The sequence below is a fragment of the Mastigoproctus giganteus genome, chromosome 14, assembly GCF_048544385.1.
Source record: "Mastigoproctus giganteus isolate SK-2022 chromosome 14, ASM4854438v1, whole genome shotgun sequence".
Lineage (NCBI taxonomy): Eukaryota > Metazoa > Arthropoda > Arachnida > Uropygi > Thelyphonidae > Mastigoproctus > Mastigoproctus giganteus.
Window position 1 is genome coordinate 32,381,660 of NC_143588.1, and position 25,797 is coordinate 32,407,456.

The 25,797-nt window shown below is 37.2% G+C and overlaps 1 protein-coding gene across 3 annotated transcripts in view; it reads right to left on the reverse strand.

The window, feature by feature from the left end:
- gwl (serine/threonine-protein kinase greatwall) overlaps positions 1 to 25,797 on the reverse strand; it is a 248,358-nt gene that overhangs the window by 61,962 nt on the left and 160,599 nt on the right. For all 3 annotated transcript variants that reach the window (XM_090388326.1, XM_090388324.1, XM_090388325.1), the window contains one exon: positions 19,156 to 20,087. In XM_090388326.1, the coding sequence (XP_090244452.1) occupies positions 19,156 to 20,087 (932 nt within the window). The remainder of the gene's footprint in view (positions 1 to 19,155; positions 20,088 to 25,797) is intronic.

The window sequence follows — 25,797 nt, forward strand, 5'->3', positions numbered from 1 at the left end:
ATGGGAAGCATTCAAAGAACTTATCTTGGAAGCTACTAGGCTTTACATACCAATTAAGAAATATTGTTCAAGGTTTAGGCCTAAATGGATGTCAGATGAACTAATGAGACGTATGACAGAGAAGAAAAATGCATGGGATACATATAAATTGACACGTGACACAGAAGCTTATGATAGATACAAGTTGATCTGTAACCAAGTTACAAAGGAGGTTAGGCAGGCAAAGGCATATTACGAGAAATCTTTGGCAAGGGATTCAAAGAAAAACAGCAAAGAGTTCTTTACTTATGTAAACTCTAGAAGGAAGGGGATGAATCAGATTGGTCCACTTGATATCAATGGGTCAACTGTTGATGATCCTGCTCAGGTAGCTAACAAACTAAATGAATACTTTGCATTGACATTCTCACATGAGGAGTTATTCAGCAAGGGGAATGCCAAAGGTGTATTCAACTCTGGCAGTAAGCTAGAGAATCTTGTAATAACTGAGAGTAATGTGGAGGAGAAATTGTTGAAGATAAACACAAGAAAGGCACCTGGGGTGGATGGGATCTATCCAGTTATATTAAAGGAGGCAGCAAGGAAGTAAGCAAACCCTTAGCCATAATTATGAGAGCTTCCTTGGACTCAGGGGTGGTACCCATAGACTGGACATGTGCAAATGTGACCCCAATTCACAAAGGAGGATCAAAGGCTGACACACGTAATTATAGACCTGTGAGTTTAACTTCTGTTCCAGGAAAATTAATGGAGGCACTGGTTAAAGAAGCACTGCAGGATCATTTAGACAAGACTTCAGTTATAGCTCAGACACAGCATGGTTTTGTTAAGGGGAAGTCTTGCCTGACCAATTTGATTGGATACTATGATGCAGTCACAAAAGAACTGGATGCAGGGAATAACTTTGATATTATATATTTGGATCTTAGAAAGGCTTTTGATACTGTTGCACATGGAAGACTGCTGCACAAATTGGAGCAGTGTGGCATTGGAGGCAAATTGCTGCTATGGATAAAGGGGTAGTTGAGGGGGAGTAGACAGAGAGTGGTAATCAATGGACACTGCTCATTGTCGACTAATGTTATTAGTGGAGTCCCTCAGGGTTCAGTGTTGGGTCCATTATTGCTTTCTGTATTTATAAATAATATTGATGATGGTATATCAAGCTTAATGTCCAAGTTTGCAGACGATACAAAGGTTGGCAGGGTTGTTAAGGATACTACTGATGCTATGCTGCTGCAACAGGATCTGGAAAGGTTGAGCAGATGGGCTGAGAGGTGGCAAATGGAAGTTTAACATTGACAAATGTAAAGTACAGTCAGTATTCGTATAGCACGATAGTTGTGTTCCTAGAAACCCTTGTGCAATGCAAAATCGTGCAATATAAATAACAGGCCCTATGGGAAAAATAGGGTTAGGTGCCGAGCACCAAAGATTGAACACACACTGGTAACCAAAACATTACCAAACACAATAAATAATTGTAATAAAATACTTACGTATTTTATAACGATTAAAATACATAATAAAAAATAATATTATAATTTTTTATAATATTTTTTTATTATTATTATATTATATTTTATTATAATATAATAAATAATAAAAAATATGTATGTATTTTTTACGAACAAAATACTTACGTACGACTATTACGTAATAAAATATTGCTAATGCTTTTGCTTCTATTGTAAGCAAACTTGTTTTTTGTTTGATTTTCTATCCAAACAGATGACAGCTGTTCCATCTCTCCAACTTCTTTGTGTCTTAATCCAATTGTTTTTTAATTACACTTTGCGGTGTTGCCTCATTTCGGTCTGTAGCAGGTGCAATATCATATGGTCTTTCATTTCGTTCAAAACTTTTCACAATTTCATATTTTTTCTCTATTGACAGAGGCAGACTGGCATAAGCCTTGCCGGGGAAACCCTGGTGGGCCGGAGTGATTTTAGCCATAAACCATAGTATGAGGCCACTATAAATTTTCCCAGGTAAGAATTTTTGACCCAGTCCGCCTCTGTTTATCGATATTGCTTTTCTTTTTCTCTCTGAATCTGCAGTGTCTTCACCAGGACGCTTCCTTTTCATACCTTTTAAGTATTTTACTCATTTTTAGGGAATAAAGCACAATTACAAAATGAGGAGGCATGCTTGATACACATAAACAAAGCTGAGGGCGTGTAGCAACTGAATAAACAACACCGTAAAGGCAGAGATACACTATTAACACCTCACATTTTACTAAAGCACATTTCTGGGGGGTTTGCTACCATAAAACAATAAAAACAATTTCCAGTTGCATTTCTGCTAGTGGAATCTGTTATAAACTGGTAGTAAACTCGATCTAATTGCATTTGCGATTATACCAATAGCTGGAATTGTGTGAGTTTTTACGTTATGGTGAAACGTGTTTCCCCTTCACTGATATAAAAAACATAAATACATTTTCAGAATCTTCTCTTCATTCCTATCGTGTTGCGTTCGGTTGGGGTGATTCTGCCATTTCTTGTAAACACAAAGGTGAATCGTGCATAAGCGAAAACGGTTCGTTTTATATAAGATATCGTTCCCCTATTTATAAATCGTGTATGATCGAATTCGTGTAGTGTAAACACGTGTTATACAAGGACTGACTGTACTACATATGGGAAACAGCAACTCCAGAGCAACATATCAGCTCTGTGGTACTACACTGACAATGGTAGAGAATGAAAAGGACCTGGGGGTAATTGTGCAGGCAGATATGAAGTTCTCTGAGCAGTGCAGACGGGTTGCAAGAGTAGCTCATGGTGTCTTATCAATGATATACAGGAATTTTTCTAGCAGGGATAAAGAGGTGATTATTTCCTTGTATAAGGAAATGGTCAGGCCACACCTTGAGTACTGTATACAGGTCTGGAGGCCTCATTTCAAGAAGGATGTAGGGTTGCTGGAACGAGTACAGAGAAGGGCAACAAGATTAGTGAATGGAACAAAGGGTTGCTCTTACGAAGAAAGGCCTTAAGTTTTGCAAATTACAGTGTCTGGAGACTAGGCACCGGCAAGGTGATCTGATAGAGGTGTATAAAGCCTTGAATGGTTTGAGCATGCTCAATGCTGATGGGATTCTGCCTCTTGCTCAGAATAATCACCTAAGAGGGCATAAATTCAAATTGAGGAAAGACAGAGGTAGGATAGATGTGCGGAAATTTGCCTTTAGCCAGCGAGTAGTTGGTTGGTGGAACAGACTTCCATCCCTTGTTGTGGAAGTTGATAGCCTAAATAAGTTTAAGGCTCAGCTGGACAGGTATTTTGAACGAACAGAGGGGTGAAGTGGAAGTGGGTTTTTTTTTTTTTTTATGGCTGATGCTGCATAAGCTTGCTTTCTTGCATCATATGCCTCTACTAATGCTAATGGCCATATTGCTCCAGGGATATGCGGTGGTCATTCCCTGGCCTTTCCACATCCTCCGTATTTGGTGTCACGGGTTCGAATGTCGGTCAAATTAAGAAGCGTGTGCTACGCAATGCTGCTCCTGCCCACATGGCTAGAGGCGCCTTCCATGAAGGGGTTGTCTTTCTTGATCAATCTGGTTAATTACAGTAAACTCTGCAAAATATGACACATTATAGTCCAGATTTCTTCAAAATCTGGATTCCGTCTATTAATTTATTTTTTTAATGTGCATATTTTACAATCTGGAGATATTAAGAATGTAACCCGATACACATCACTGATCACAACTTATGGCAGAATGTCTCCACAATATGAAATCGATGCACTAAGTAGTAAACCTAGTTTGCTTATGGCTATGTATAGAAAGAGGCTATACTTGATGTACAATAACTTCAAAATTAATTCCAATTATACGGTTAACAATCTCCCAATTTTGCATGTTCCTCCTTTTCAGAAGGAAGTACAAAAAGAAGGAAAAACAAGTTTCAGTGTGTAAATATAATTACATTGTTTTTTACTTTTGAATCTTATTTTATACTTTTAGATGGACTATGTAAATTTTATATGATAATTCGACAATTCATGGTTATGATCATTCCATTTTTTATTTATATCAACTTGGGTTTTCATTCAGAAAAAAACAGCAAAACCTACCACAGAATTACAAAAAATTTATAAACAAAATATATACTGATACTCTGGCCTTAGCTGTCTTAGAGGAAAAACAACTAAACCATGTGAATTATTATAAGAAAACTTAGGTTTCCAATTCTGAGACTTTGTAACTGTACAACAAAAGAGAAAGCTTCAACATGTGAGCTTTCTCTACATTGTTTCCCAACCTTTTAAACTGCATGAATCACCTCTAGTCCTTCCAGAGCCTAAGAATCATTCATTTACTTACTTTCCTACTTGTTTACTCAGTTATGTATGCAAACAATCATTTTACTCTCTTTGGAGGTATGCTGATTCTTTGATCAACCTGTCTGTTGTTGTTGTATGCACTATCCAGATTTCTAGCTGAACTTGTATCCCCTTAGTAGGACACTCGGATCATACTATTAAAAAAATAGCAGGGAATTTGTACAGTTCATCCTTGCTCAAGAGGTAGAAGAGGGGGAGATTATGGCATCCTTTGATATCATTTCTTTGTTCACATGTATACCTGTCGAACACGGTTTGGATTGTCACCACTTAGGACAGCCCTAAGTGGCGAAGATATTTGTGAAGGTGTTGGCTTATGTTTAAGTAGTACCACTATGTTATTCCAAAAGGTTATGTACCAGTAGGTTCGCGGAGTGGCCATGGGTTCACCTATTAGTGCAATTATAGCCAACTTAGCAATGGAAGAATTTGAAGATAGGATGTTGGGGAGCTCTAGTTTGAAGATAGGATGTTGGGGAGCCCCATTACGTGCATAGAAGAAATATGTTGATGACACGTTCACGGTGATAAAAAGAGGACACGAAATGAAATACTCGAGTGGTTGAATAGTGGTTCGCCTTATATTTGGTTTACTTCAGAGGTTGAGCGGGGGAGGGGGGGACTTCCGTTCCTAGACGTGTGTGTGTATACAGAGAAGGCCAACACTTGAAAACTAAGGTTTACAGATAACCTGTGTGTCAGAGCCAATACGTACACTTCAAAACAGCTCAGGCCAGTTCCCACAAAAGTAGTGTGGTTAAGGCCTTATTGGAAAGGTTGGGGGGGGGGGGGTCCCACTGCTCCTCGTGTGAAAAGAGAGAGAGGCAAGGAGATTAAACATGTTACAGCAGACCTAGTAACGTGTGGTTACCCCCAGAGCATTATTTGAGAGGTGTCTAAGAGGTATGAACAATAGTCCCAGGGGTGTTTTTACACCTGTTTCCACCGCATACATCCCCTACTATACGGGCATTTCAGAACCCATTTCCTGTATCTTGCGTTCGTGTAAGATACGCTGTGTGCAGATGCCAGGTCAGAGGCTGCACACAGTAGTGTCCGCAACTAAAAATCCTATTGCGGGTAATGACACTGGTGGGGTTATATATGAAATTGAGTGTCCTGATTGTGGGGGAAACAGAATGCAGACTGCGAGATCGCCTGTGGGAACACAACAGAGCCCTTAAGACTGCAAATTACGGAGGTTCAGCTGTAGCGGAACATGCCTGGGAAACTGGGCATGGCATTACTGCTAAAGAAGCCATGATCGTGGATAAGGCACATGGCTTTTGGAACCAGAAATGGCTGGAGAGTTTAAGAATATGTTCGTCCGAGCGCTACAGTCATAATAGGGATAAGGGCTGTAGCACTCATCCACTCTTTGAAGCCCTTATCCTACAAAGAGACGAACGGTTTAGAGTGGCCCGTCCATTTTTGGTTCCAATGCACGAGAAGTGAACCATGTGCAAATGCCATAGTTCATGTTGCAGACCTGCTGATATGTGTGGTACACATAGATTGTCGGTCATCCTGCAACCACTATAGCTGATAAAGGCAGCCGCTACTGCTGAAAGCTCCTGTATTAGTGGTTTTAAATAACTTTTAATTTTATATATTTTATTGAATTTTATTCTTGTTATACAACATTTATTTTATTTTGCTTTAATATATTACACAATCAGTACGCATGTAATTTATTTTATTTTATCATAATAAAGATGTTTTACAGATTCGAGTCAGTATATTTAGTAGCATTACAGATAAATGTTGTGGGGGTTTCATGGCGCATAAGCTACTTTGGCTATAATGCGCCTATTCATTTATTGTAATAATATATGAGAAATTCTTGTATCATCAAAAATAGCTGAAATCAGAAATGACTAAAAAGTCCAATTTTCTTCAGAAAGTTAAAAAATTCAGGAATACAGTAGACTTGATTTTCCGGGGTAGATGGTAAAAACAAATCCCAGATAATCGATTTCCCAGTTAATCCAAAAATACAGAAGTCCCCAACATACATAAGAGATACGTTCCAGGACTTCTTTCTTCATCGAGTTTTACGTAACTCAGGAATGACTAGTAACATATTGCTACTATATTATTATTAAAAAATCTGAATTCAGCACGATACTTGTTAATGTTTGACCATTTTCACACATTCTTATTAGTAATTTTCTGATCCAAATCGATCGCTTTCCTTTTGTTGGTAGATTTACTAGTATCATTGCACTTATTCTCTTAGTCGGCACCATGATAACGGTCAAAATGAAATTTTCAGTAAAGAACTTCACAGGGTTAAGGCGAAAACTCACTATTATCACCCTGTGTGAGCTCACATTTTACTAAAGCACATTTATGGAGGTCAACAAAAAATAATAAAAACAATTTGCACTTTTCATTTTATTGGACATTTCTGTTAGCGCAATCTATTATAAACGGGTAGTAAACCCGATCTTATTGCATTTGCGATAATACCAATAGCTGGAATTCTGTGGGTTTTTACATTATTATGGTGAAGTCTGTGTCCCCTTCACTGAAATCTTCAGTAATATAAAAAAAAAAATAATAATTGTAAGAATCTTCTCTTTTTTTCCTTGTTACTCTGATCTCACTTGTACAATTTTTGCATGTCGTGATGGTCGTTATTGATTGCTTATTATTATTATTTTTTTTTTTTTTTTTTGTTGTTGTTTTAAATTTTACAATCCTAAAAATAAAAAATAAAAAAAATTGAGTGAAAACAAATTTGCGTAAGTCAGGGACTTACTGTATCGAAAAATGTTCAGAAACCTATGTAAAAAAAAATATGGCGTAGATAAAAAAACTCACCACGTCCTACTCGTTTGTCCAATACGATGCTTCCTTTTATTTTTTGCGATGTCAATTTTAAATCAAATAGCTTCCCAATATTTTTTACAATTTGCATATAGTTTGGTCACCAACATTATAATGGTTCATTAGAGATTTAACGAATGCACCGTTTTCAAACTTTTGAATAATTTCAAAACTCTTTTGTGTTTACCCATCATTTTCGTAAGATCTAAACAAAAAAAAAATATATATATATATTTACTATAAAAAAAAAAGATTTTTGACATCCCTGAAATAAATAACGAAACAAAATTTCTTTTTGAGGTGAGACGGAACACAACAATCAAGGCGACGCATTAAACAAACTAAACATTATCTCTCTTTTTTTTTTTTTTTTTTTTTTTTTTTGAGCAGTGGCTGTGAAGACAGTGGGGATTGCAAGATAATAGACACATTAATCTTCCAATGACAACTTATACCGCCACTTCTTGTCGCTTATTTACAACTTGCAAAATATCTGTTTATATCTATTCTAGTTATTACTTGAATTTTATGATTTCAGGTTGATTTTTTTTTTTTTTTTTTTTTTTTTTTAATTTGGAGTCATGAAGTTTCCTGGTTAATCCACTCCGCTTCCTGGTTAATTCGATCCCGGTAAATCAAGAGTCTGCTGTATTTGCACTGTCACCAATGACATTCTCTAGAGTTATTGATTTCCAAAAGTTAACCAATGATAGCAGGGTTGTATTTCTGTCTTGTTTATAGTATGGGAATTCAATGAGAATGTGTTTAACAGTCAAATTGATAGAACAATGTGGACACTGTGGTGGATCATCTCCTGCGAGTAAATGAAGGTGAGTCAAATGTGTATGGCTTATTTGCTCTTGAAAGGACTACTACTTCTTGTCTCAATGTACGGACTCGAATGCCAAATTTTAGGATCCTGTTTAAATTGAAAAAGTTTATTATTTGTTTGAGAGTGCTAGAGTGCTGTCCATTCTGTTAAGCATGCACCATGAATGATTTGCGGATAGTCTGATACTGGAACAGGGATATTGGTTAAATCTAAGGTAGTTGGACTTTTTGCAGCTTTATCGGCCAGTTCATTACCAGAAATTATGGAATGTGCCAGAATCCAGCCGAAGGTGATCAGTTGGTGGCACTCTTCAATCTGCAGTAATAATCTTCTAATTTCGTTTAGAAAAAGGTGAACTTTATCTGAGGAGTTACATAATGCCTTAATTGAGCTGAGGGAATCAGTGTAAATAAGAAATTTTAATGAGCAGTCAGAACAGATTTTCCAAGGCTAGTTTAATTGCATATAATTCTGCTAAGATACTGAATTCAGGTGGAAGGGATGCTGAAATAGTGGTAATTAGTAACACTGCTGCTGCTGCTGCTCCAACATTTGAGTTAGATTTAGAGCCATCTGTATAATTTGGAGAAAAATCAAAATATCTGTGAGTGTGAACTGCATGAAGTTGTTTCACACTTGATGCTTTAAGAATATTTTTTTCTCACTGGAAAGGGTAAGTGTCACAGGTCAGTAGAGGAAGAGTCCATGGTGGTTGAGCGCATGTTACTACCTATTGTACAGAATGAATGGAAACATTCAAAACCTGCATCAGTTCAAGAAGGCGAAGACGAGCTGATTTTACTACACTATGCTTATTTCTGTGGAGCAGGGTTTCTTAATCATGGGTTCAAGGACCCCCAAGGGGTCCGTGGAAGGATTTCAGGGGGTCTGTGAGCTTGGATGGGAAAAAAATCAACTCATTAATTTCCTTCACTTATGTCATATATGTATGTAATAAATTACAATTGTAGTCACCAATAGAAATAACAGATACTGTATTTTCATATCACATTATAGTTATTGCATATCTCGAAAAATCGCTTAAGCTCATCGTTACTTTGAAATTACGGCAGTTATTAGACCTGCCACTAGATCGCACTTGATTGCAGTCCTGCTGTGGACAGACTATCGTGCGACGTAGTTGGAAAACTATCCGGCAAATCAGCGCCTAGTAGACCACTTTTAAAACGAATAGACACGCTGGCTACGCGTGTAAACCAGGTATGTTCAAACACGTCCTACGGTTTAGATAACAGTTGAAGTGTGTAATTTAACCTTTCCGCTGCTATGTGCGTGTATACCGGTCCAATGGTGGAGGCCCCTACAGTGCTACAGGCGTGTATGCATGTCCACCGAAAGAAAGACGACGGACTTTCTTATAAACAGTCCGCCTATGCTAACCTATCCATATTCCTGGTCAAAATCATTTCACCTTTAATGAGATTTTCTCGGTTCAGGGTCTACAACACTAAACAAGCACACGAATACATAACTTCCATAACCATATCTGAAAACGATATTCTCGCGTCCTTCGACGTCGTCTCCCTATACACAAACGTACACATTGAATCCATGCTACTGGCCCTTAAAGATCTATTAATCAAAGACGACACATTAACAAAACGTACCGACTTAAACATTAATGATATGTTAGAATTCACATCACTGTTACTTGACGCCAAACAATTTAAATTCCAAAATAACGTCTACGAACAAATTTTCGGCCTTCCCATGGGCCTCGGTATCTCTGCCCCTTTATCCGAGATCTACCTCGCATCTATCGAAGAAAAAATTCTCCAACCCTTTCCCCCAGGAATTAAACTATACATGAGGTATGCAGATGACGTCCTCTTAATAGGCAACAGAACCACCATCGATACTTTACTGAACACCTTTAACACAACACATGAAAGACTCAAATTCACCCTCGAAGTAGAAAACGATAATAAAATTAATTTTCTAAACCTCACTGTATACAAAATAAACACATCTTTAGGCACCAAAATATACAGAAAAAACACACATACAGGTAAATTCTTACATTACCACTCACACCACCCTCTATACATCAAAAAAGCAGTTCTATACAACCAGATATACAACGCTGTAAAATATAGCCACACACAAACAGACCTATCTATAGAATTACAATACCTCACCAAAAAATTCATCGACAGAAAATACCCACCACAACTAATAAAAGAAACCATCACCAAAGTTCATAATAACACTAATAACCCAAACAAAATTATTAACCACGTGAACAAGAATAAGACACACAAACCCCTTATCGCGCTCCCATATCATCAACAATACGCTAGAAGACTTCAACAGATTTTTAAAAATACAGATATAAAATTAATATTCACATCGTATAACAAATTAAGTTCCAAATTCAATTCATACAAGACAACACAAGATTACAACAACATTATATATTTGATCAGATGCCAATCAGATTGCCAAGCATGTTACATAGGCAGTACAACAGCAAAATTCGGGACATCAAAAATTTCCAACACGCGTGCATACTACCACTTTAATAGCTTCAAAACTAACTCAGCAAGTACAGAACTAACACAACACGTCCAATCTCAAAATCACAACCCACTCATCGATTCAGCCATCACAGTAATTAAATTAAATTCTAGCTACAAAATCCTTGAAAACGAAGCCCTCGTTATTGAATGGTTTAAGCACCATACATCACTCAACGTGTTAAACAAAAAGATTCACACCAATTTCTCCCCCATTTGGAATTTAGCACGTATCAAATTTCCACGTGCACTGAAATGCATTTCAGGAACCCAACCCGTATATAACACAAGCGCGCTCTCTTCCCCCCCTCCACTATAGCTAACTGAAGACGAGGAAACTCGAAAGTAGCTCGTGCGCGATTATTAGCTTATATTTTCCTTTCTTTTTTTTCTCTTCATTTAATTTAATTTAATTAGGCAACCATGGAAGGTGCACTTTCCTTTTCTTAAAAATTTTTCTACAGCCCATAACTTAATTTTAAACCCATAATCCCTGTAAAGTATTAGAATCCTATAACCACTATGTATGTGGTAAAACCCTCCACCAGCTAAGCGGATTACTATGAGGTGAGTGCTGAAAATTAAGCTAAGCTATACATACGATCAAAGAAGAATTCTTATTTTGTGAGTCTCTTTCGGAAACTATAAAGGCCGTCAATGTTTTCGAAATGGTAAAAAGTTTTTTTTTACAAACGACGAAACTTTGAATGGAAAGGAAAACTTCATTCTCTTTGCACTGATTGATGGAGCTCCTGCGATGCTTGGTAATACATCTGGTTTTGCTACTTTACTACTGTGATATGAAGTTCCGCAAGTCGTTGTTGTTGTTATTTGGTTTTTAGGAGCATTAGCAACTAAGGCCATATTGCTCCAGGGATATGCGGTGGTCATTTCCTGACCTTTCCGCATCCTCCGTATTTGGTGGTCACAGGCTCGAACCCCGGTCTAATCAAGAAGCGTGTGTTACGCACTGCAGCTCATGCCCACCTGGCTACGGAGTCACCTCCCCAAGTCGTCATCACTCATTGCTTTTTACACAGACATGCACTGGCAACAAAGACTTTTCCAACAACCCTGAAAGAAGTATTGTCAACAGCCATAAAAGTTATCAACTTTATCAAAATAAGTTCTCTGAATCATCGCATTTTTAAAAGATTTTGTCAAGAAATGGGAGCAAAATATGAAGTGCTTCTCTACCACACAGAAGTGCGCTGGCTTTCAAGAGGACAAGTCTTGAAGCGCTTGTTCGAAATAAGGGCAGAAGTTTCACTTTTTCTGGAAGAAAGAGAAAACCCACTCTAGGAACATTTTGAAAGGAAGGATTTTATCCATGGGTTGGCTTACCTGGCAGATATTTTTCACCATATGAATGACATAAATCTTTCCATTCAAGGTCATGAAGTCACCATTATGGATGCAACTGAAATATTACAAGCTTTCTTGGCTAAGTTACCAATATGGAAGAAGAGAGTAGAGGCCGACATTCTTGCAAACTTTCCACTGTTGCAGGAAGTGCTTTACCAAGATGTAGTTGAAATGCAAACTTCTCTCTCAATTTTTTTGAAAAGAAGTATCTGCGAACACTTGGAAACATTACAGAACTCTTTTAAAAGTTATTTCTATCTTGATGGCATGAACATTGAACCATGGATCCGAAATCCTTTTCTTTCTGATATAAACTGTATCGAAGATGTTGAATTAACCAAAGATGAACTCATTGATCTTAGGTCAAAAAACTTACTATGATTGGAGTTTACCTCAAAAAGCCTTGGAGAATTCTGGTGTTTCCTGAGAGAAGCCTATCCTCGTCTTGTAAAGTGAGCTACGGAAGCTTTGATACCATTTGCAACAATATATCTGTGCGAATCGGGATTTTCAGCACTTGTAACAATGAAAACAAAAAATCGAAATCGATTAGAGGTCCAACATGACACGCGTGTTAGCTTTTCAAATACCACACCACAGTTTAATGTTCTTATTCGAGATAAACAACACCAGTCTTCACACTGATATGTCCTTAAAAAATAAAATTTAACATCAACTTTCCTATATTTTAAATGTATTGTATTATTATTCAATGTGTTAAGAAAGAAACACATATATTACTGTATAATTTTTTTTTTTAATTTTGGTAACTATTTCATTAAACTGGTTTTTTTGTAATTTTATTTTATGCATTTAAAAACATTATTCTGAGAAGGGGTCTGTGGCATTCACCTGACTGGCAAAGGGGTCCGTGGAACTAAGAAGGTTAAGAACCCCTGCTGTAGAGGTTTTCTAATGATGGATTAAATAGGTATGACTGAATTGGATGCGAGGCACAACTTCGTATTTTGACAGCATACTTCAGTAGCAGTGTTTTCCTACGTAGAGTTAACGGGGGCTCATGAGTGTCAATGTAGAGGCTATGTGCTGGTGATGTTCAGAAAGCCCCAAGTGCAATCCTCAAAGCACTGTGCTGAATTGGATCAAGCCAGTACAAAGCACTTGCTCTGGCAAAATCATAAACAGGAGCACCACAATCAAGATGGGATCTGGTTAATGCCCTGTATAACCAAAGTAGGGAGGTGCGATCTGCACCCCATGTTAGGGCGGATAAAGTTCTGAGCATATTTAACTTTTTTAAACAGGAAGTATGTACATTTTTAATATGGTCTAAGAAATTTAATTTATTGTCAAGGATTAATCCTAGAAATCCGATGTTAGTAGTGACTGGGATGGAGACGTTGGAAATTTGAAGTTCAAGATCCAGATGAAGTTTGCGTTGTCTATAAAAATGGATAGCAACTGTTTTCTGTTGTGAGAGTCGACAGCTGTAAAGGCTGGCCCATTGTTGTATTTTATTGAGTGATATCTGAAGCTGCCTTTCAATATATCTCATGTTTTGGGAATGGCAAGAGATGGAAAAGTCATCCACATAAAGGTATGTCTCAACTGTGTTTGGAAGCTGTTTAGTGATGGAATCGATTCTAAGAGCAAAAAAGAGTGGCACTCAGTATTGATCCTTGAGGAACGCCTTCCTGAATGAAAGTTGTAGAGAGGTCACTTTGATATCTTACTTGAAATGATCTAGTGTGTAGAAAGTTCTGAACAAATATGGGAAGGTTGCCACGTAGACCGAGAGAATAAAGATCACTAAGTATGTCATGCCGCCATGTGGTGTCAAAAGCCTTCTCTATATTTATAGAAACCATTACTAGATGTACGTGTTTAATGAAGGCATTGTGAATGGCAAATTCAGCCTTGATCATGAGATCCAAGCATGACCTGTTTTGTCGAAAGACAAGTTGACTATGGCTCATTAGATGTTGTGACTCAATGATCCAGACGAGTCTGCTGTGGACAATTTTTTCAAGGATTTTGTTGAGGTAACTTGACAGAGATATTGGTCTATAGCTATGGGGGTTGGATGGATCTTTTCCAGGCTTCAGGAATGCCAAAACAATAGAGTAGTGCAAAGAAGCTGGATAAGATTTTCTGAAAAAAATACGGTTGTAAAAGACCAGGAGGAGGCACAATCAACTTGTCTGTGATACAAGGTGTGCTATTAAATAATGAGACTGTTGCCAAAAAATATAAATATAATGAGATATTTCGTACCTTACAAGTTATTCCCTTTGAAATAATTGCCTTGGACTTGCACACACTGTTCTATACATTTCTTCCAAACACAGAAACATTTCTGGAAGCCATTTTCTGTAAGCCCTTTTAACACTTTAGTTGTTTTTCTCTGAATGTCTTCAGTGGACTGAAAATGGGTTCCCTTAAGTACACTTTTTCAGTTTAGTGAAGAGAAAAAATTCACAGGGTGCTAGGTCTGGCAAGTAGGGTATATGTTCACACACAGGGATTTGCTTTTTGGCCAGAAAATGGCAAAGAGTGTGCTGGAGCATCCAACCATCCTTCCACAATTCACATCTTTTCCTTGGAATATTTTCAAGCAGCCTTATCAGAACTTACGTAATACATCTGATTGACAGTCCGATTTGGTTGGATGTATTCAGCCATAATAATTCCTTTATCAAAGAAAACAAGAAACATGGTTTTCATTTTTGATTTTGACATTCTTTTTTTTGGTTGGAGGATTGTTTTGTTTTCCACTGCACTGACTACCTTTTAGTTTCTCAGTCGTACTAGAGTAGCGAACTTTCATTGCAAGTAATTACAGTACTCAAAGTCTAAATCTTCAGTTTTTTTCAAAACAACTTCACAAACTTGCAGTCTTCTCATCCTTTGATCTTCATTCAAAATTTTTGGCACCATCTTGGCGCACACTTTTCTCATGACTATATTTTCAGTTAAAATTTGTCTATTTCTTTGTCCATATTGCATTCTGATGTAAACATTATAATGCTTAAATGATGATTAATTCTAATAATGTTCTTAACCAGTCGACATTTTCATCAGTTTTCATGAATACTGGATGGCCTGGTCATTCACCATCTTCCACATTCTCTCTTCCTTCTAAAAATCTTTTATGCCATTCAAACACAAGCTCTTATAACATAGTATCTTCCCCATAAACTTGATGTAACAATTCTCATAACTTTCGGTTGGTGTTTTCTTTAGTTTTGTTAAAATTCTGATATTGATTCGTTGTCTGATTCTTTTGTCTGCCATGTTTCCAGCAACCTGCAAAAACACAAGGTAGTGAAGACCTGTCTCACTGTAAAGCGAATGAGGGTGTTGGAACGTGACTTGGCAGCCAAATAGAGAAAGGTTCAAGATCAATTTCTGTGCCTCTGTTTCAAAGGTGGTGCTTGATGTGTAGTGGCTATGTGTACAATCTCATTATTTAATAGCCACACCTCATACATGTGATCAATCACAGAATGCTATTGAGGTTAGTTGTAAAGCTTATATTTTCGTTTATATCAGTTAATTCAGTCAGAGACAAAGACCAATAGATTGACAGTAGCCACTGGCAGAGGTGAAAGAGATTCTTGCACTGCTTCTATTAGAATGAGCAGAAGCCTGAAAAACAAGATGCATGGTATTTCAGAGACTGCTGGGAGCCATTGCGGCACAAGTAAACACATGGGTTGTGTTAGGGTAGCTAAGAATAGAAACAGGTGCAGGTATACTTGCGTGTACACCAATGCTAGGAGTTTAGTAAATAAATTTGATGAATTTGAGGTATTGCTCAAAACATCGAAGGCAGATATTGTTGGGATATCAGAGACGGGGTGTCACACAGATATAAGGGGTGCGGAACTGCAATTTGGGGAGTACAACTTCTACAGAAAGGATAGACAGGATAGGAAGGGGGGAGGTGTTATGCTATTAGTTAAGAAACACATAAAAACCAAGGAAGTGAAGCCAGTCGACATCGCTGGACAGTGCAGTGTGGAGTCAGTTTGGTGTGACATAAACATTGGGAGATCAAAATTGAGAGTAGGAGTGTGCTATAGGCCTAATGACTCTGATGAGTATAATAAGAAACTGTACAGGGAAATAGAGTGGGCCAGTAAATCAGAGTCTCTTATAATGGGAGATTTTAATTTCCCAGATATTGACTGGATTTTGGGGGCTGGTTACTCACACACTAGCAGGGCTTTTGTGGATTTATTGGATGATTGTTTTCTACATCAGCATGTTCGGGAGGCAACTAGAGGGAGTAATACTCTTGATTTGATTATCAGCAGTGATTCTTCATGCATTAAGAATCTGCACATAAATGAACCACTAGGTGGCAGTGATCACAGTGTGCTGAAGTGGGATTTACTCAAAGAGGTAACTACCATTAGGGGTAAAGGGAAGGGTTATTGCTTCCGTAAAGGCGACTACGATGGACTGAGACAGTATTTAAATTCTATACAGTGGGACCAACTGATGATGTTACCAACAGCAAATTCAAAATGGGAAGCATTCAAAGAACTTATCTTGGAAGCTACTAGGCTTTACATACCAACTAAGAAATATTGTTCAAGGTTTAGGCCAAAATGGATGTCAGATGAACTAATGAGGCATATGGCAGAGAAGAAAAATGCATGGGATACATACAAATTAACACGACACAGAAGCCTATGATAGATACAAGTTGATCTGTAACCAAGTTACAAAGGAGGTTAGGCAGGCGAAGGCAGATTACGAGAAATCCTTGGCAAGGGATGCAAAGAAAAACACCAAAGAGTTCTTTACGTATGTAAACTCTAGAAGGAAGGGGATGAATCAGATTGGTCCACTTGATATTGATGGGTCAAGTGTTGATGATCCTGCTCAGGTAGCTAACAAGCTAAATGAATATTTTGCATCGACATTCACACATGAGGAGTTATTCAGCGAGGGGAATGCCAGAGGTGTATTCAACTCTAGCAGTAAGCTACAGAATCTTGAAATAACTGGGAGTAAAGTGGAGGAGAAACTGTTGAAGATAAACACAAGAAAGGCACCCGGGGTGGATGGGATCTATCCAGTTATATTAAAGGAGGCAGCAAAGGAAGTAAGCAAACCCTTAGCCATAATTATGAGAGCTTCCTTGGACTCAGGGGAGGTACCCATAGACTGGAAATGTGCAAATGTGACCCCAATTCACAAAGGAGGATCAAAGGCTGACACAAGTAATTATAGACCTGTGAGCTTAACTTCTGTTCCAGGAAAATTAATGGAGGCACTGGTTAAAGAAGCACTGCAGGATCATTTAGACAAGACTTCAGTTATAGCTCAGACACAGCATGGTTTTGTTAAGGGGAAGTCTTGCCTGACCAACTTGATTGGATACTATGATGCAGTCACAAAAGAACTGGATGCAGGGAATAACTTTGATATTATATACTTGGATCTTAGAAAGGCTTTTGATACTGTTGCACATGGAAGACTGCTGCACAAATTGGAGCAGTGTGACACTGGAGGCAAATTGCTGCTATGGATAAAGGGGTGGTTGAGGGGGAGAAGACAGAGAGTGGTAATCAATGGACACTGCTCATCGTGGACTGATGTTATTAGTGGAGTCCCTCAGGGCTCAGTGTTGGGTCCATTATTGTTTTCTGTATTTATAAATGATATTGATGATGGTATATCGGGCTTAATGTCCAAGTTTGCAGACGATACAAAGGTTGGCAGGGTTGCCAAGGACACTACTGACACTATGCTGCTGCAACAGGATCTGGAAAGGTTGAGCAGATGGGCTGAGAGGTGGCAAATGAAGTTTAACATTGACAAATGTAAAGTACTACACATGGGAAACAGCAACCCCAGAGCAACGTATCAACTCTGTGGTACAACACTGACAGTGGTAGAGAATGAAAGGGACTTGGGGGTGGTTGTGCAGGCAGATATGAAGTTCTCTGAGCAGTGCAGACGGGCTGCAAGAGTAGCTCATGGAGTATTGTCAATGATATACAGGAATTTTTCCAGCAGGGATAAGGAGGTGATTATTCCATTGTATAAGGCGATGGTCAGGCCACACCTAGATTACTGTATACAGGTCTGGAGGCCTCATTTCAAGAAGGATGTAGAGCTGCTGGAACGAGTACAGAGAAGGGCAACAAGATTAGTGAATGGAACAAAGGGGTGCTCTTACGAAGAAAGGCTTAAGTTTTGCAAATTACAGTGTCTGGAGACTAGGCACCAGCGAGGTGATCTGATAGAGGTGTATAAAGCCTTGAATGGTTTAAGCATGCTCAATGCTGATGGGATTCTTCCTCTAGCTCAGAAAAATCACCTGAGAGGGCATAAATTCAAATTGAGGAAAGACAGATGTAGGATAGACGTGCGGAAATTTGCCTTTAGCCAGCGGGTGGTTGGTTGGTGGAACAGACTTCCATCCCTTGTGGTGGAGGTTGATAGCCTAAATAAGTTTAAGGCTCAGCTGGACAGGTATTTTGAACGAACAGAGGGGTGAAGTGGAAGTGGTTTTTTTTTTTTTTTTTGGCTGATGCTGCATAAGCTTGCTTTCTTGCATCAAATGCCTCTACTAATGCTAATGCTAATTAAAATTTTCCATCAAAATAATCAAGCAATAGTTGGAGATGGGGGGGGGGGGAAGAACGTCTGGATTTCATCACATATACCCCAAGCAGCAAAATGTTTATCCATGTGCTTACAATATGCTGATTTACAATGTGATTTAATCATTTGTAAAATTTCATAAATTACTTAATTTCATATTTAAAAATTAACTCTTTAAATTCTGCTTAATATCATAAACTCTGTCGAGACTTTTCAAATGATATACTATTTATTTTTGCAGATGCAAAATCAAGGTTAATATCACAAACAAACATATATTTAAAAATGTTCTGATAATGTATACCAGATTTAGAAAAAACATAAGGTGTAGTCCCAAAAAAAAAAATAAATAAATAAATAAAAAAAAAAAAAAAAATATATATATATATATATATATATAAATTAATTAAAAATTACATTTTTTGAAAACCTTCAGAGTCCACATAGAAAACATTCACAGTCCACAAGTTCATGGACCAGTGAACTGAAAAATGGTGGCCTACATTATAAGTGCAAAAACTCCAGCATACATTAAACTATCACAGGTTCAATTCATTTTACTGCTGAATATCCATTAGTGAAACACTTTAATTTGAATTTACATTTTTACACAAACATTTTAATAATTCTATATAACAACTTACTGACTTAGTTCTCCATTTCCGAAATGAAATCCCTTGAGGTGTTTTCGGAAGGGAGCTGTGCTTTACTGCTCTCTTGGCCGTTATTCTTGAATCTCCTCTTTCTGACGAAGTAACAGCAGACCTGCTCAGTGCATGCTCTGATACTGACGGAGTCAAAGCAAACCTGGTTTCCTTTATATAGGGTTCTTGAATAATTCTATCACAATCATTAATTAAAATATTTTCTTTCCCTCTACTCTTTTTATTCTGTGCATAAGAATTAAGAGATTTTTGTTGGCAATACGGGGAAATGGAGTCTCCTGTTTCTAACATATTTACTCTGCTATCTGAATTCTGTGAAGAATGAGAATCAAAAACACTTCCGTCACTTTCAATTGATGCATCAAGAACGCCATCCACAGATAGTACAGAAGTTGACTGCCAGCGAAATGAACCAAGTTTTCTGCGTTTTGAAGAGATGTGAAAGCCAAATTCTTGAAAATCACCAGTCATGCCTGTTGAACTGAACTGGAGAGTATTCTCAATGGCATTTGTCGACAATAAGAATGGAGAATATCTAACCCCATCAACTAATTTATTGTTGAACTTCTGCCTTATTCCCAAACTGTCTTCTACAGTGCTGTCTTTCTCAAAACTCTTGATCCTTCTTTGGCTTGCTGAAAGATCACTAGAAAAAATTTCACTTAAATGCCTTGTGGAACGAGACTGCAAAAATTTTCGCCTCTGCTTAGGAGCTGAAGGGGTATTACTAGATTCACAACTATGACTAAAACCTGAAACAAAACCATAAGATGAAATTCTGTTTTTCGTAGAATGTTCTTGCTCACTACCAAGAAAAGGAGCTTCAGAATAGCTATTTCGTTGAATGGAAAAATCAGATAAAGACAGAGAACGTTTTGAAATATCAGCAGTTTGTTGACCAGATGACACACCTAAAATAAAACAAATTCATCTGTTTATGCAGTATAATAATATACCTAATTATTAATTTTACAAATATAACTTTAAAAAACTATTTAATTTATAAAACTGATCAAACAGTATCTCATAATTAAACAACTACTACAATATCATTAGCTTTTAATGACATAACAAAATTTAGCACTGTCACAGCATGTAGAAATGTTGAAGAATTGTTGCAAGCTGCAACAAAATTCTGAAATGACATAAGAAATTTCACCCAACCTCCATGGTAGAGAGAGAGGTAGACTGCAGCCATTATCAACCCACTGCAAGATGGAAGCCTCCTCAACAATTCATGCTGAGGGAAAATGGACCATGATCTGCCACGCTGGCCCAGTGCAGGTTGGCAGATCGACCATATTTAGCAGTCACAGCATGTAGAAATGTTGAAGAATTGTTGCAAGCTGCAACAAAATTCTGAAATGACAAGAAATTTCATCCCACCCCCATACCAACCGATTAGCCTTTATTATGAGATCACAGAAAATCTGGCATCACAATCCTTTACACAAGAACAGTACAGGTAGAATTGAGGCCATAAATGATGGGATGGGTTAGTCCATGAAACATTCTCAATAAACTACTGACCCTTATGGAACTGCCTTACACCAGTCTATTTAAGGTAATGGGGGGGGGATCAAAACATTACTCAGATTCCATAGTGAATCAACTATGGACTAACAGTCCTTTGCATACAAAAACTGTATACCATCATCCTATACTAGTTAGACCGACAACTTGCGTAATCAGGGCCCAAATATCCGTAAAATCAGACAAATGTTTCTGTTCTATTGGATGTGTCCTCATTTTGAATTAAATTTATTTTCCTACATAAAACCTTTAAGCTGTTTTAAATCTCTAGATTTTCAAATTCCCTAACTATTAGTGAAATAAGAGGGAGGAGGAATTTTCCTTCTATCCTCCTCTTCCATCCGCCTACTTTGTCCTGTTACAAGGTTTATCTGTCAAAGGGTTTATAACATCTTTAGGCAGGTCTTCCAATACTAATTCCATCAATTCTAATTATACTGCACCTTGTAACAGTTATTATGGGTTCCCTTTCCTGAAGAACTGAACAAAACTTGAAAATCTCAGATAAGAGAATTCCTGGTTTAAAATTTCTATATTTATATTTATATTTAAAAAAAAAAGTTCCACTTGAGATTTCAGATTGATTTAAAAATTTAATTCAAAATGAGGACACAGATCATATACAACAGAAAATCACAATGAATTAGCATTTGTCCAATTTTACGGATGTTAGTGGGTCTCGACTACACAAGTTGTCTGTCCAATATGTCATAGTATCAAGTTTCAAGACAGGATTTCCATAATGTTTTTTATATGAAACCCTATATTAGTGGAATCTAATACAGTCGAACTTGGTTATAACGAGCAGCACGGAAATAACAAGATCATGGCTGTAACGAGCAAAAAACCATAATGATCTTAATTTACACGTATTCCCATACAATCGCTAACTGTTATAACGAGCGTACTACACAGATATAGCAGAAAAATTCTGGTAACTACGCAAACATTCTTAACTGCTCGGCTAGTCGAAAAACCCAATTCTTGAAATAGACGAAAATGAAAAGGGCGACTTAGCTTTATGACCGGTTTATGATCTTGTCATTCTGGGAACGGGGGCTATACAATGGTGCATTGGCATTCCGATTGTTGCATTACTCTATTCACAAATTGTCTTGTATTCACCGAACAATTAATTTATTTCAGAACATCTAAGAATTTTGGAAAAGGGACTTCTAAGAAGTTTGTACACATTTCAGAACTTCTATGAACTTTGTATGCAGATCACTTTATCATTTTAAAGTAAAACAGTTAGAAATGAACCCTTCCTTCAGAAACATTATTATTATTAATAGCTATATGGCTATTAATAATAATAATGAGGCTTGTGCTGCACCAGCCAAAAAAAAAAAAAATCCAGTCGCCCCCCCCGAAGAGAGAGAGAGAGAGAGAGAGAGAGAGAGAGAGAGAGAAGTAGAAAGGAATCACCAAAAAAGAGAAGAATGATGATATCCAGCTTAGGACCCAGGGTTTTCCAAGCCCATACTCACCAGATGTGAGCCCCCAGGGTTAACATGTCTACTAATAAAAGAACGTGCCTCTCAATTTGCGAAAAAGTTGAAATTATTCGCGAGTCAGAATGTGGTGCAAAAAACATCGAAGTGTGTAAGAAGTTTTCTTTTTCCACTTCAAGTATATCGACATTGTGGAAGAACAAAGATGTTAATATATCAGCACTGGAAAAGAATATAAGCAAAAAAAAAAAAAAAATTTAGAAAGCATGAAGTTACAAACATTGATGAAGCATTGCTTCAATGGTTCACTATACAAAGAAGTGCTGGATTTTCAATAGACAGTCTGATTTTGAAGGCTCAATTGGAAAAATTTGCTAAAAAATTTGGATGCAATGATTTCGTATGTAACAACGGTTGGCTGGATCGATTTAAAAACCAACATAACATCATCTATGCAAAAATTATTGGAGAAACTCGATCTGCAGATCCAATAATGGCAAATGAATGGATTGATGGTGTTTGGGCAGACACCAGGAAAGATTTCAATGATGAAGACATCTACAATGCCAACAAAACAGGACTTTTTTATATTTCGACACCTGTCAATACATTTAAATTCAAAGAGGAAAAATGCGTTGGGGGAAAAAAATCAAAGGCTCGCTTGATGGTGCTCGTATGCGCAAATATGAGAACCAATAAAAAAAAACTGTTTATCAGAAAATCATTAAAAACTTGGTGTTTCAAAAATGCAAGGAAACTTCCTGTGGATTACACTGCAAACAAGAAAGCTTGGATAACTTCAGATATTTTTTAGAAATACGTAAATGATTGGAACAAGGAGCTATTCAAACAGAAGGAAAATATTTTATTATTAGTTGATAACTGTCCTGCACCAAATTCAAAATTTGTTCCACATTTTGTGTTTCTGCCTCCCAAAGAAACATCAATTTTACAACCAATGGACATAGATGTAATCAAGAGTTTGAAAGGAGTTTATAAAATCCTTTCAAATTGATGAAGGTATATCAGGCTTAGTTTCGAAGTTTGCAGATGATACAAAGGTTGGCAGGGTTGTTAACGATAGTAATGGCAGTGTGCTACTGCAACATGATCTAGAAAATTTGGGCAGATGGGCTGAGAAGTGACAACTGAAGTTTAACATTGACAAATGTTGCCAAGTACTGCATATGGGTAGAAGTAAACCCAGAGAAGTAACCCCAGAGCATTTGGAAGATATTCAGACTGCCAAAACGTGCATCTTTGGTGCCACAGCAACTCTCAGCCCGTAATCCTGTAAGGTCTGTCTCAGTAATCGCATACTTTATTTTCAAAAAATTGCCAGGCAATTAAGCATTAGTCTGTGATTGTGTGCCTGTGTGTAAAATGTGGTAAATTTTTTGCTATATGAACATCCTTGGTAAATGGGATCTTTTCCATGTTTAGGAGAGGCTCCTTGGATTCAGAAGATATCCCCATGGACTGAGGATGTACAAATGTATCCCCAATTCATAGGGGTGGGGATCACAGGGTGATGAGTAATTACAGATCTGTTAGCTTGAGTTCTGTTCCAGGAAAATAATGGATTCAGTGGTTAACACATTCACTGCCTTAGTGCTGTTTTATGTACATACAGTAAATCCACGCTATTCGCGGGGGTTACGTTCCTGAGAAATGCCACGAATACCGAAAAAGCGAATACTGAGTTATGGCTCCCATAGTAATAAAGGGGTTCCGTTCCAAAGTATGAAATATATAAGAAAAACTAGTCTTAAAATTTTGACTATGTATGTATTATATGTACCTTCATAATATGACTATGTACATAGACAGTACATAGTGAAATGCATGCATATGGCATCGAAATGAAAATAAGAAACAATTTAATATTAAATGTAATATTTATTAGAAATTTCAAACAAATCTTTCAAACCAGCGCCTTTGCTAGCTAAAAAACTTATCCCGCCAGTGCTATCACCAGTTTTGCTAAAGTGTTGATAAAGGAGTTTTGCCTTTTCACGAATGATGAGTGAACTTAACGGAATTTTATTTTGAGTTCGGTCTTCTATCCACAGATTTAAAGCTTGTTCCATTTTTTCTAATTTAACATCACGAGTTACAGAGCAAAGTTTTGAAGCAATTAGCGCGTTTTCACGGACACTACGGCGGATTTTTTCTTCCGATTTTTTGATTGATTGTACCGTTGACTCATTGATTTTATAATGTTTTGCCACTGAGGAGACACTTTCGCCATTAGAAATTTTATCAAATAACTCAATTTTATTCGCTAATGTCATCACCTTCTTTGATCTTTTCACATTTTACTTGTTATTCGTAGCCATATTTTTGTACGGGTTAGAAAGAACTTATCCACAATAAAGTCACTGTCTTCCGTTAACACACTCGAAAAAGTCTGTTTTACACTGCAAAACAGTAGATTTATCACTTTTGTAAACGTATCAATTTATAAATTGATAAATTTATTCAATTTATAAGCATGTAAATTAAAAGTAAACGACGAAACCTTCCATGACAAGCGCATAACACATACTGAATAAGGATTAGCGAGAAACATCCACGCTCGCGATTTTGTTATCCCTCTCCCCCCCCCACCCATTGAGCGCTTTTTTGACCGGGAAAGATAATTTTAGCCACGCCTATGTTTTTTATGGTGGAAAATGTTCACAGCGCTTTAAAATTCACATTTTTTCATTTTATATTAAATCAGCGACCGCGAATATAGATACCGCGAATAGCAGGGGTTTACTGTATACATAAAACAGCACTAGGCATGATGTGCTGCAACATATTCAAGCAGCCAATCTTAAGCGATCGACCAACAAGTGCCGTAAATGTAGAGGAACATGAAATTAACAACTACAGTATATTGGCACACTGCCTGAACACTTTGCAGTAATGTTTTGCTGTTGTTTATTGCCTTGGTACACAGTTTTATTTGTTTTTTACTTGTGTATGTTAGTAAATGTACATGAATAAACCTTTTATAAAATTTTAAGATTTGTTCTGATTTACAATTCAGCACAAAAGTAAGTGTTTGCTTTTACCAACGAATTCCAAACTTTTTAATTTTCAACTGTTATGTACGAATTTTTTGGAATGCTGGGGAGGTCGGAATGTTGATTTTTTTTCCAAAATTGCAATTCTTTCATATTTATTTGGCAGAGAACACATTGAAGAAGTAATGTGGAATCATCTATATAGGAAAGCAGTCATACAGCAACATGGATTTGTTAAGGTGCGATCTTGCCTGACCAGTCTGATTTTTGACATCATATACTTAGATTTCAAAAAAAATTTCGATACTGTTTTGGACATAAAAGACTGCTATATAAAATGAAGCAGTATTGCATTAAGTGCTAGTTACTGCTATGGTTAAAAGGGTGGTTGAGCGGGAGAAGAGAGAGAGAGTGGTTTCAATGGATACTGCTCTACTTCGACTACTAATGTTTTTAGTGAGGTCCCCCAGGGTTTAGTGCTGAAGACACTGTTGTTTTCCATATTTATTAATGATACTGTTAAAGGCTAAATGTCTAAGTTTTCTGATGATACGAAGATTATCATAGTGATTAATCACAGTTCTCATTTACTAGGTGTGCTGAGATGTGTCAATTGAAGT